At 41.4% G+C, this 13922-nt stretch overlaps 1 protein-coding gene across 1 annotated transcript in view; it reads left to right on the top strand.

Annotated features, from left to right (window-relative positions):
- FBN2 (fibrillin 2) overlaps window positions 1–13922 on the top strand; it is a 294460-nt gene that overhangs the window by 223694 nt on the left and 56844 nt on the right. The window contains exons 42-46 of the mRNA XM_088475116.1: window positions 2564–2632; window positions 4190–4315; window positions 9294–9419; window positions 11469–11594; window positions 12173–12289. Coding sequence (XP_088331242.1) covers window positions 2564–2632; window positions 4190–4315; window positions 9294–9419; window positions 11469–11594; window positions 12173–12289 — 564 coding nt within the window. The remainder of the gene's footprint in view (window positions 1–2563; window positions 2633–4189; window positions 4316–9293; window positions 9420–11468; window positions 11595–12172; window positions 12290–13922) is intronic.

Genomic DNA, 13922 nt, shown 5'->3' with positions numbered 1-13922 from the left:
AAATACAGGTCATAGACAGCAATGTGCAGGATTGCATTACTACTGTACAGTGTTTATGACCTTGATTGGGATTGAGAAAACACATTCTCCTAAATTACATTCATTTAGTAAACTCTGCTTCAGTCATCTTAATGTAGATAATGATGGTGATCATACAGTTTATAGCATTGTGTGGCATCTTACAAAGAAAGTTTGTTTGTGCCAACATATATGATAAATGGGAATACTGGGCCTGATTGTAAGTCAATACGTAATGCAAATGCAACTCAGGACGCGAACAAAATGTGAATGAAATGCTAATGGTACGCTTATGTCATTATATGCATGTTCTAATCTGGGGATGTAGTTATAAGCCGAACATACGGGATGCCAATGCTTAGAATACCGGCTCCGGAATCCTGACACCTGTCACAATCCCAGCGCCGCATCCCGATGGGAAGTGGGGTTAGGGGGAGGGATAGGGTTAGGGGTTAGGATTAGGCGCTAGGGGGAGGGTTAGGGTTAGGCACTAGGGGGGGAGAGTTAGGTTTATGGTGCGTGGGAGATTAGGTTTAGGCACTGGGGGGGAGGGTTAGGTTTAGGCTGCGGAGAGAGAGAGTTAGGGGTAGGGAGAGGGTTAGGCACTAGGGGGAGGGTTAGGGGTTAGGCGCTAGGTGGAGGGTTAGGGCTAGGCACTGGGGGGGAGAGTTAGGTTTATGGTGCGGGGGGAGATTAGGTTTAGGCACTGGGGGGAGGGTTAGGTTTAGGCTGCGGAGAGAGAGAGAGTTAGGGTTAGGGTTTGGAACTAATGGGGGAGGGTTAGATTTAGGGGTAGGGAGAGGGTTAGGATACTGACTGGCAGATGTCGGTATCCTATCCCTGTTGGGATGGCTGCATCGGGATCCCGAGCGCCTATATCCCATACCCAACCCCTAATCTGTATGCATCTCTGTGATAGCAGTGCCCCACTCTTCCATACGCAAGAGCAGTCGTCATCTTTATCATTGGTATTTACACAAACCCCATACTTGGTGCTGGACATGCGACTGAATTTGGTACTCACAGTGCACACACATGACTCAGAATAATGCATAACTTTGGCTTCATGCCCTCAACTCTCTCAAAAAATCTTTCTCTTGCATTCGCTTGCATTGTTGCTGCCCAGTTGCACACAGGATCTCCCAATTAGAGATCGTATAGAAATGATCACAACATGCACATGCAGCCAGTAATGCATGCGACGTATGAGAAAAATATGATGCTCAGAATCACAGCCATTACTTCCGAAGTAGTCAGATAGTATATTACTTTAATGTTCCTAATAGTGGTATGGCTCATTTCTATGTACTCTAAATCTAGATCAAATTAACGTACAATAGTTATGGTAATCATTTCCATTTCCTTGCATACACACATATATTCAATTTAATAACATTCCACATCAGTGACTGTGCGGCTGGCAGTAAACGCTGCGCTGTAGGGTGCTGTTGTAACCGGCTTTACAAATTGAAACATCCCTCTCGATGGGAATCGCATTCTTTGAAAACATGCAACAATGATTAAAATACAGCTCTGTAATTATGCTAATGGCTTTTATAAATGAATTGTACAAAGTCAGTAGGGAATAGGAGAGCTGTTTGGAAGTTGTATCATACAGAGGCCAGAGGCCTGCCAATTCTATGAATAATAAAATAAACCCTCAGCTTCTTGCAAATTAAAACTAACGGCAACCTGGAAACATTTTGTATTGAAGTCTCAAAAGATCTCGGTAGTCCAGACAATACTTAAGTTTATTGGACTGCTTTTAAGAGGCATAATTATTTTTCCATAAAGATACAAACAATAAAGTTATAAGATGCAATATTTATATTTATGTTATTAAGAGATCAATCTAATAATCTCTTTACATTGACTTTGTCTTCCAAGAAAACCCCACTTGGACATAGCCATTACACTGATAGAATACATATGTAGATATCAGAATACAGTACTCCAGTACTGGAAAAGTGAAACCAAGCTACACCAAACTTGGAGCTGTATAGTAGTGTAAAAATGAATTCTTGTTGGCAAATAGATGTGTATGCAACGTTTCCTGTAGCCAATTATTATTGTCTTTGAAACTGTCCAAATATCCACATTATGTATTCTCATATGCATACAGTTAGATAGCAGAAATACAACTCCATGGCCTCAAGCTTACCCTGTACAAATAAGGAAATATACAAAATTAATTAATTACCCTGAAGTGCAAAATGCTCCAAGAAAATTAAGGTGCAGCCTTTCACCATTGCAATGTTGCCAGTTTATGACCAGATCTTGGCACATAGAGAGGGCATACAGTACAGTAGGGATCAGAATTGAGGCCTGGTCTTTAAAGCTTTAATTAACCCAGGTTTGCCAACGTTCATGACTGATATCATTCTTTGCTCTAGAAAAGTGCTGGTTTATTTCATGCAAGTATATTGAAAAAGAAATCTTATTGTTTTGTGCAGCATGGTATTTTTTGTTATTTTCTTATATTACAATAAAAATTCCACCTTATTTGTAATAGTTACTGACTTTATTTCTTCCACCTGTCTTATAGTTAATTTCAAAAATCTCTGTGGATCGATCCCCGGCTTCACCTTTGATATACACACCGGCAGAGCTGTTGGTAAGCTATGAAGACAAAATATATGGAATCGGAATTCTTAGGTCACATTTAGGACCTGATTTAGTGGAAGTTTAAATGAGTATTCTTGAGATACATACAGTACAACATGACATATACTGTAAGTATACAGCGGGATAGAGTATCTAGATGCGACCGGAGTTAAAGTATAGCATACATCATCATCATCAGCAGCAATTGTTCTGAAAATAGATTAATTGAATACCGTTAAAAAAATGATGTGTCTCATCCTCACCAGTGCTATACCTCTTGATGTTTAAAGAGGTTGGGTTCCCCCTGAAAAAGTTTTAACCATTGACTCATACATGGTGACAGTTAAAAATCCCACTCAGGAATAGTCCCAGGGGGGACAACCATGTCCAAGTTACAGGGAAGGTGGCGGGTGTGCAGCAATCACATCATTGCGGATCTACCCCCTCATGATGACTAGAAGATTCAATGCTAATTGTGTCATCAAACCCCTTTGGTGTATCTTCACAAGGTAAGTGGGCAGCATGTGGGAGACTGGTCCACTCTTTCAAGAGTCCAAAAGAGCTCCACGAAATTGGGAACTTTCCCGTACATATTGGGGAGAACTGGCTCCTTGGTAAGCTGGTGCTGTGGGTGCGAGAGCACACTGGAGCTTATAGAACTACATATGCCAACATGACCTGAGAGCCAGGGGCACCTGAACATGTAGTTTAACAGCTTTACCTAATTATTTTCATAAAAACTCCCTATTCCTTAGAACTGTGTCAGAAAAGAAGAAATAATACTCCTTGTTGATTTAGGAGAATAATGTGATTCAAAAAAGGTTGTTTTCTTCACTATAACAGTAGGTACATTTGTGGAATTATGGCCACTGGCAGCCAGGGCTGACTTCAACTTATTGCCCTGGCACCCATTGCCCAAATGGTGCCAGAATGAGTTCCAGCACTATTAAACACAATGCTGATTTCCAATGGCTCGCACATTTTTAGCAGACCTAATTCCATTAGGGAATTCCATACCGCTAATTATCAGCCGCACATATTATTGTTACTCTAGGGTTTTGGGATCAGATACAGCTACAACCCCTTGGAGATGTGACCTACCCTAAATAGGATACATCTCCAGGGCATTTGTTGCACTTACATGTGCAGGTTCCTGCTGTACATGACTTGTGCTTGACCAAAACCATGCGCCCCTCCAACAACAGGAGGGCACTAATGAAGGTTACACAATGCTCAAAATTTCACTTCTTTTTCTATGCACATATATTTGTGATGCTCATTTGGATTTAAGGCTAACGCTAAATTAAGCCTTAATCCAGTTGTTATTTAACTTGTATAATATTTAGAAACCAGGAAATGTAGAAAATGACGTAGTGAAGTGAGAAAAATTGTATTTGATATTATGTTATATTTCTGCCTAGTTGCTTCAATATTGCCACATGTCATCCCAAAATATATTTTGATAATGGTAGAAATATATTCTCTAGAGTCAGAAGACAAAAACACTGTGATTGTATGTTGTGTTTTTTACTGTAAGCATATAATTTCCATTATTTAATATTTTTAGACATTGACGAATGTAAAGAGATCCCTGGAATCTGTGCAAATGGAGTTTGTATCAATCAAATTGGCAGTTTCCGCTGTGAATGTCCGACAGGGTTCAGCTACAATGATTTACTTTTGATTTGTGAAGGTAACAGAACCATGTCTTGTTCCAATTACAGAAACCTTTGTTTCATATTAGAAAAGATGTCCATTACATTTCAAATGGAGCACTGAATGTCTCACAAGCTTATCTGTTTTTATTATATGATAACTACTCTAAATATAACAGCTGTGCCCTGATATCTGTCAGCTGTTAGCTAGAGGTTTCTTATCATCTCATATACTATTCAGAAGTGATAGAAAATAATCCATGTTCTATAGGTACAGGCCTACTTCTCTGTGTATAATATTTCCTTGTTTTGATACCATACTGTACATAGGGGCTAATTCAGAGATGTACACTAACCCGATGGTAAGCGCACATCTCTGAATGTAGCCGCTCTGTGCCAGCGCATCTGCAGTACGGGTCTTGCGTGATTGCATGCAGAGCGGCAGCAGATTGTCAGTGATTGACAGTCTGCTGCCATTTCTGGGTAGGTAGGGGGCGGCAACGTCCTCCGTTTCCCAAAATGGAGGCGTGTCGCTGACGTTGGGGGGTATGGAAAAGGCCAGGATCTCCATCGGCTGATGGATATTTCCTGGCCTCTTTGAACAACTGCGATCACTGGCTTGAGTGACCCCATGGTCCCTCAGCTGACAGAGCATCACACAGATTTTCCGATGCTGCGTCCATGGACACAGCTCAGAACAGTAATGCATGCAGGATGTGTGATGCCTCCTGCTGCATTACCATAATAGTGCTATGTACCATGGTAGCAGCTGCGATAGCAATAGCATTGGAGCTTGCATCACCCCATAGTAAAATATACAGCAATAATCAAAAAGCAAGTTTGCTTTTTTGGGGGTGGGGGGCGGGGAAAGTTTTGCTTTCAAAACCTGCTTCCATTTTGCATGATAACACTATCCCATTGGAATCTATGGAGGACATATCACTTTAATTGCCAGAGCAAGCAAACTGGAGGCTCCTGCTTTGTAAAGAGTTAGATAGCCTTCATTTACGTCAGACCTGAACATCCTGTGGTTATCCATCTATTGTAGCCTGGAGTTATATTTTCTGTCGCTCTAGACCAATTTTACCCTCTGTAATACCACTGTATTCATGTAATAAAATAATTGCAAATTGCAAATAATAAGTAGCAAATGATTATATAAAAACTAAAATAATAAAGTAGTAATAATAACGTAGGCAGATTGTCACCTCTGTAGCACTGCCACAATTAGGCCAGGGCTATAGCTAACATGTCTAAAGCTGGATACACACTTTGCGATTCATGTCGTTCCGACGTGGATTGGAACGATATATCGCGTGGATTGCATGTGCCCATGGGTCGTTCATCACATCGTCTCATCTGCTGTCATGCACAGCAGATGGTTGATGTAATGAATGGCCCCATGCTGCTAAATGCAATATGGAACTACACATCTTGCCATTGTACATCGCATGGTGCCGCCGCTGGGTACACACATCGCATGATGAGTCCCCAGCTTTATACTGAGCTCATTGTCTACCCTATACCAACCCTTCCTCCACAGTCCATTCTCCTCCCCACCTGTCTCGTTCTGTTGCTACACTATACTCTCTCCACTCCCTTAAGCCCCCTACCTAGGTGTCACGCTCCCCACATCCATACTATCTCCAAAACCTGCCACTTTCACCTCCGCAACATTTCCCGGATTAACCTTTACTCCCTATGGAGGCAACTCTTATACATGCTTTAGTCATTTCCTGCCTCAACTAATGAAATCTCCTACTCTTTGGTCTTCCTCTATCCCACCTCTTCTCTTTTAAATGTGTTCTGAGTTCTGATGTTCATCTAATCTTCCTATCTCATTGCTGTGACTGAACATCTCCTTTTTCAGCTCCTACCCTTACTCCCCTTCCCTACAAATTCATGAAGAGCTCATCACACTTATTTTCTAAGCACTCTATCACTCCTCAGCCTCTTACTTTACATGTTTCTAACTCATGGCAGTCCACACTCAGGCCTTCATTCAGAGGTGGGCGTACAGTCTACGACCGCACGGCCGCCTCGATGTTTGTCAAGTGCGCATGCGCACGAGGGAGCCGGCTCCTTCATGCGCATGCGTGAGACCCGCTACGACCAACAGCGCCGGTCGTAGCAGGTCTCTTTCCAAAGGGGGCGAGCTGTCGATGTTGATTGACAGCTCGCCCCGTTTGGAAGGCGGGCCGAGGGGGTGGCAGCCCAAACGGAGGCGTTCCCATGGGAATGCCTACCATTTGTGGTAGGCCCCACTGACATCACTAGTGATGTCAGTGGAGAGCTTCCGGCTCTGACAGAGCCAGAAGCTCTCCGGGGCTTACGACAAGTGAGACCCTACCCTAGGGTCTCGTCGTAAGCCCCGATGGTCGCGATGGTCTCTGACCATCGTGACCATCACCCTAGCGGTCGTTAGAGCTGTGGGTGTAAACCCACAGCCTAACGACCGAAACAGAGGCGGGCGGTCAGGATGCATGTGGCCGCCCAGTTTCTGAGCGACCGTTTGCATCCTCCGACCACCTCTGAATGAGGCCCTCAATCTCATTCTCTATGTTCTTTCTCTGTCAGTGACCTTTCTTCTGAAACTCCCTCCCCTGCCCTATAAGACTCTCTATCAGCCTGTAGAACTTCAAACGTGAACTGAAGATATACCTGTTTATAGAACCCTACCACCTCTCCTCACAATCCCAACTCACGCCCGCTGTCCTACCTCCTTACCTCTTCCTAGTTTACCTCTCAGTTTTCCCCCACTCACCAAGATTGTAAGCCCTTATGGGCCATCCACACTCTCACATTCTCATCCTGCATTATCCATGTTTCCAGTGCACCCCGCACTCAATGAGCAGCAATAATCCTGGATGGGTAGTATTAACATTATGCGGTACATTCCCCCTGACATCGCATCCCTGCTGATTGCAAATGTACTAACATATGCGATCAGTAACGCAAAGGGCAGCTCTTCCGATAAGAGCTGTCCTTTGCAATCAGCACTGCGTCCTGGACTTCCGGGTTTAGGGTAACGCCAGCAAAATAGGGTAACGCCAGCAAAAGCTGACATTATCTTCTGCGTCAGAACCCCGGCGGCCACCCAATAGTACATATGGAAAATGTGGTAAAACTGGGTTTTAATCGCATTTTCCATTTATATCCCGCCCCTTGTGAGTCTGCTCTTCCAGTGCACTGTGGGCCTGATTCAGAGCCGCTCGTAAGCGGCCGCTCGTTCGCTCCGAGCCATGTTTGCACATCTGCACATGCATATGGGTCGTAATGCGCATGCGCCAACCAGTCATTGCGGTTGGAAATCGAGCGCTCGCAAAATAGCAAGTGCCTGCTAATTTGAGTGACAGGATGAGGCGTTTGTGGGTGGTAACAGGGGAAGGTGCTTGAAAACGGGGAGTGGTGATCAGAACGCAGGCGTGCCTAAAGGTCAAAATGGGCGTTTTAAGGGTGTGCATAATTAACAAAGCAGCGTCATCGACCACGTCACTTGGTTGAACTGTTCACATGATTGCGGTAGGAAAATCCTGCCACAAGCACTGCGAGCAGTTCAGATGCCTTTCGATGTACTCGATTAATAAAATAAATAGCGGAGATGACGTAGGATGCGAGCGGCCAGGGTGCGTCTTTACAAAATAGCGAGCGCATGTTTCGTTCGCTCGTTCAGACATAGAGGCGTCAACAGACCGCAAAGAGCGAGCGCTCAATTTAAATAGCCGGCCCCTTTTTCTGAACGAGCGAGCGCAAATAGCGTCCGGCTCTGAATCAGGCCCTGTGTCACAGCTGCTATTGTTACTGTCATTCAGTTGGATAAATATCACACTGTGTGTTTTTTAACCTGTGCTGTCTGTTAAATATTTACCTGTACAGCATCACAAACACTTTGGGGTCAACCCAATTAGGTGCAAATTGTGAGTAACGAGTTTGTTTCTTGAAACTCGCAGACTTTGCATCGATGAGCGTTCCCGAGAATTCTCCAATCCAATTAAAAATGCCAATTCGCACTACTCGCAGTGGAGGGGTGCGAATTGCTGCCAGATGAGATTTGAGAGAAGTGCATGATAAAGTGGGGAGACTATCCTGGACCCCCCAAAATGGATAATTTTGTTACCAGGACCATATAGAAGGCTGTTTGTGGTCATTAGGAAGGTACTGTAGGTTTTTAAATGGTGTCAAATGCTTTTTTTTAAATGCAGGAAAATTATAAAAAATTAACTATTTTTATTTAATCTCAAACGAATTGAACGAAAAAAATAAAAAAAAAGAGTAGGGGAAAAAAAGGTGATTTGGGGTACTCTGAGGGCACCTTGAAAAATAAAATAAAAAAGATTAAAAAAAACAAGTATTTTTCAATTAAAAAAATATTGTAATTAAATTTGGGGTGCCTAAACTAACAAAAAAGTTGATTTGCGGGTAATTTGAGGACTTTTTTGTTAGACCCTAAAAAATGGCGTGTAATTATTGGACTAATTAAGCTAATTGGAAACTTCCAATTGCCTAATTAGTCATAAGGGTAGGGGGTGTCCAAGGGGTGCAGCACAGTGTCCTGACTTTTTAACCTTAAAATAAAGATTTTTCCTTTCCATCTCTCAGGGAGGTGCAAATGGTAATTCAGTCTGACTGATTCAGTTGCTAATTGGATTGCAAAATGAATTCGCTATGCGAATTCGAAGAGAAAATAGCAACTCGCAGCTCGCACCTCACAATTCGCACCTAATTGGATTGACCCCTTTGTGGCACTATATAGATGAATAATAATAACAATAATCATATGTGATCTTTCTGCAAGTCCAGGTGTGACCATATCTGGGACTTGTAGTTACTTTACTTCAAAATTGATATAAAGCCAAAAGTTTCTTAGCTCTAGTTTATGTGTTATACAATTATTTTATTTGCACTGAAAATAAAATAAACTTCATCCTAAAGAGAACTATTGATTTGATTGTAGCAAAATCTAAGCACTTGATCGTTGCTGTTCAGATTGAATGTGGTATTGTTTGATTGTTTTAGACATCGATGAATGTACCAATGGAGAGTATTTCTGCCAGAGAAATGCAGATTGCTTAAACAGTCCTGGCAGCTACCGCTGTGAATGTTCTGCTGGATTCAAGCTCTTGCCCAATGGTGCCTGCATTGGTAAGAGACCCACCATTTCTGCACTTTGTATCTATGGGTAACATACTAAACATTTATGACAAGTAGATACAAGTGTCACTCAAAGGAGACAGAACCATATTTTTGATGTTGTCACTAATGCCCCTTTTACACCAGAGCAAAAACCTGGGTTATTGCTGGGTCTACCCGGGTCGCAGTTCAGTGTAAAAGGGTCCCCAAAAAATAACCCGGGTCAAGTGACCCTGCAATCCAACCCAGGTAGTTACCAGGGTCGGACCCAGGATGAACCTGGGTAATGGTGCAATGTAAACGGCGCAACCCGGGTTATCCGACCTGGGTCATGCCTAAAATGAGCTGGTTGGTGATTGTGGAGCAGCCACCTCCCTCTTTTTATGACCTCACAAGTTTAGCAGGGCAGACCCAGGTTCAGTGTGAACATGGCTGGTCTGAGAATAACCCAGATCGATGGTGCTGTGTAAACAGTGTCTCACCTGGGTTAGAACCATGTCTATAAACCTAGGTCGGACCCGGGTTTTTGGTGGAAAAGAGGTATAACAGATCTTTACTGGATGCTAAGATCAAAGCTGCAGGGTTGTACTATAGTGCTCAGCAATTGTGCACCTCACATGTTCATGAAACTGTCACATTTATCCATTATCTCTGTTTGAAAAAAAAAAAAAGAAAATAAGTGGTTGCTAAAGACCAAGTAGCTGGGGGAAAAAACAAAAAACTTATTATATACAAAATGAACACTAAACCATTTCAATAGTGCTTTGTGAACAGTGCTGCTTAGCCATGTGCTTAGTTGGCCTGTGTAATAAACACAGCTAATTTTATGATGGAATCATACTTTAATAATACTATAGATAATGCAATGTTGAAATGCAATGGGTACGAATTGCATGTATTTGTATGCAGGACAAAACTGGCTTTTTTGCATGTAGCACACAATACTGTTCAACTTTAGTTTTACATTGCAATTTAGAGTTGAGCTACAGTAGGACAACATCCTCTCTCAACTATAAGGGGTACACTTATTAAAGGGAGATAATTCCTAAATCTAGAGCTTATCCCTACTGTATTTAACAATTCCTACGGTTGGCGACAGCTACTGCAGGATACCGCAGGTGAAAGCCTTTGCTGCAACAGTAAAAGTACCATCTCAGGATGTGAATTTGATTGTTTTTTATATGTATATATATATATATATATATATATATATATAATTAAAATTGCAACTGAAAGTACAAGTCCAAGCTTCCAGCGCACCAGGAAAATGACCCAGCAAATCCAAGTCACGCACAGAGAGGGCTAGTATTGACCGTCAAAGCTGTAACAATCGTATCATCTTAAAGAGTTTCATTGTTGCAATAGCTGATTATCTATAGAAAATCAGCCTCAGATTGATAAATAGACCCAAAAATCTGTTTGCACATTTTACAATTACAGCCCTGTTGTTTACCAAGCTGTAATATTGCACCTTCTTGCTCCGTTTACTCCTAACTATAAATGAGGCATGTTTTACAGTCGTAAAATTAATTATTCACACAACTTGTAATAAAAAGTATCACTCATAGTTATATTCTGCCCAGTACTGCAGTACACATCAACTTGGTTTAATGCACCACAGGAATGCCATATTGCACTGTATGTGATGTGGATTTGAGTGCCAGTGTTATGAAGATTGTATTTGAGAACAATAGTATTCCATCCTTCACCTGTATTCAGAGCATCAAAAGATACAATAATTATAATAAATTAGAAATTGTACATTACTACTGTAATAACAATACCTGATTTATCTGTTAGTTACTCTGTACTTACTTTACAAATTTATAAATTCATGTTTACATATTACACAAAGAGTACAAAGAAAGTACAAAGATCTCTGTAGAATGAAAAAACATAATACAAATCCAGACTAACATAAGTACACAGAGTATGATATAGCTCAGGTTTACGTAGGAAGCATGCATAGGGAAAGTAATGTCCTGTAACCCTAAGGGCTGTACCAGTCTCCTCTATTAATTGTTTAACCACATATATTTTATATGTACATCCACTCTGCAGATCGCAACGAATGTCTGGAAATTCCCAATGTTTGCAGTCATGGCACATGTGAGGACACACAGGGCAGCTATCGCTGCAAATGCAACAATGGGTTCAAGGCGTCCCCGGATCGCACTATGTGCATGGGTATGTTCTCCAGCAGTAATATTACTGGGCCTTTGTCAGGGCCGTAGCTAGGGTAGTGCGGCCAGTGCCATGGCACAGGGCACCACAGGTCAGGCGGCGCTGTTTGTGCCTGTCAAATTTCTGTTTATTATCATTCTCACTTGTAGCTTCCTCTTATTTCATCCCCAGCATCTCCTGGCCTTCCCTATCTCTTCCCTGGTCCTTCCCCATGAGGCCATTCCCCTTTTTTGGGTGCATTATGTCCCTTTGAAAAAATGAGGGGGGCGCCAATGCTCTTTCTGGCACAGGGCACCAAAAAGTCTAGTTACGGTTCTGGCCTTTGCTGTTGCACATGAAATAAAACTGGCACGTATGTATTATAAGTAAGAGATTTTGTAACTGATCACATTTTAAGTGTGATCTATGGCAGTCTAGAGAGTAGCAGTAGAAGACTTGTGGATTGTTAGTTATTGTTGGACTGCACATGCTCTCATCTTAGCCAACCAATGTTTAGGAAAAAACTTCCAAGTGTCATAAAATGAAGTTTAGCCACAGCAGGGAGAATATTTCCTCCTGTTTCACGTGTATCTCTTTGGCAGATATTGATGAATGTGAGCGGCAGCCATGTGGGAATGGAACCTGTAAAAACACAGTGGGATCATATAACTGTCTCTGCTATCCTGGGTTCGAGCTCACTCATAATAATGACTGTATGGGTAAGTATTGTGTTTTTCTTTTACATTGATGTGTCCTGCACGATTTTCTTATCGTTGTGATTCCATATGCCATGGTACAGTGAGAAAGCTGTATTATTAGAATGCTACACATCACCGCCAGTTACAAGCAGTTACCAAGAAGTAATACACAATGAAATAGATAGGGAGGGGAAAAGGAAATCAGTTGGCGCTGTTAATAAGCAGCTGGTTCAAGTGGAGGGTGTCAGGCTCCCGATAAAACAAGATAAACTAAATAAGGATTTGAACAGCGCTAATAACCGTAATAGTTATGCCATGGGTTAATTAACCAAGGAATTCATCATGTAAAATACCACTAGCAAATAAGAATATATATATATACACAGAAAGGTATTTAAAAATGACTAGAATATAATGAAAAGATGTATATATTATGTATATTATGGAACTCTATACGGCTTGATTAGAAAGTTAGTTTATTGCTGCAGTTTCAGATATCAGATTGTATGCAAAGAAGCATATAATAAAATTGAATATACTGTATTATCACTGGTAATCCAGACATAAAAAATAAGTTCATAAGAGATGGGTGGAATGAAATACAAAAGAAAGGAAACAATAAAAATAAATTTAAGAAAAGTATAAAAAGAATTGATGAGATAAGTATCTTGTTAAAAGTCCACTGATTCCCTTCCTCTATCTATACTTGAGGACCTCTGGGAAGTGGGTAAGATCTCCCCCATCAAATCTGGAACGACTATTAAAATTTTTGATGCCAGTACACAGGGTTTACAAAACAAATTAAAACTCCAATCTGAGTTTTATCCCTTCTGTGCAAAAGGTAATACAGTTGAATCCTCCTATAAAATCACTTTGGATGATTTCAAATCCCTATGTCATCAGGTGAAAAGGGACAAACCCTCTTCAGACTTCTCCAGAGAAGAGAAAAGAGCTTTAAACTTACTGAGAAAGGACACTTCAATTATTATCAAGGAGGCTGATAAAGGGGAGGTCTGGTGGTCTAATATAGGGCTGATTATTTAAATGAAGCCATTAACCAACTGAGTGACCATTCTTTGTATCGTACATTACCCTCAGACCCCACCCAAGTCTTCCTCCTGGAACTCAAATCTTTGTTAGATGTGGCCCTTGCCTCTGGAGCCATATCGAGAGAAGTCTGGTGGTTTCTCTGTAACACTTATCCAGTCACATCAATTTATTACCATCTTCCCAAAATTCATAAATCCCTCACTTCACCACCCGGGCGTCCCAATATCTCTGGTACCAATTCCCTCACATCCAATCTTTCCCATTATGTTGATACCTTTCTCCAACCTTATGTTCCTGCTGTGAGATCACATCTAAGAGACATAACCCATTTCTAGCAGCAGTTTGAGTCCGTAGAGTGGAAACCATCTTATGCTTTCCTAACTATGGATGTATCTTCTCTTTATGCTAATATTCATCATACACTTGGAGTCCAATGTAATTCATCTCGATTGTCTCGGGATAACGATTTAAGGCACAATTATTTTCTTATAACTATTTAGGTTATTAGCGCTGTTCAAATCCTTATTTCAGTTATCAAGAAATAGTGTAAATGACATTTCATATTCTTGGGGCAGGTACTATATGGCTCATAAGACCATACAAA

The sequence above is a fragment of the Taudactylus pleione genome, unplaced genomic scaffold (genome assembly GCF_031769625.1).
Source record: "Taudactylus pleione unplaced genomic scaffold, aTauple2 ptg000162l, whole genome shotgun sequence".
Lineage (NCBI taxonomy): Eukaryota > Metazoa > Chordata > Amphibia > Anura > Myobatrachidae > Taudactylus > Taudactylus pleione.
The sequence above is the reverse complement of the archived record's forward strand: the minus strand, read 5'-3'. Positions and strand labels throughout refer to the sequence as shown.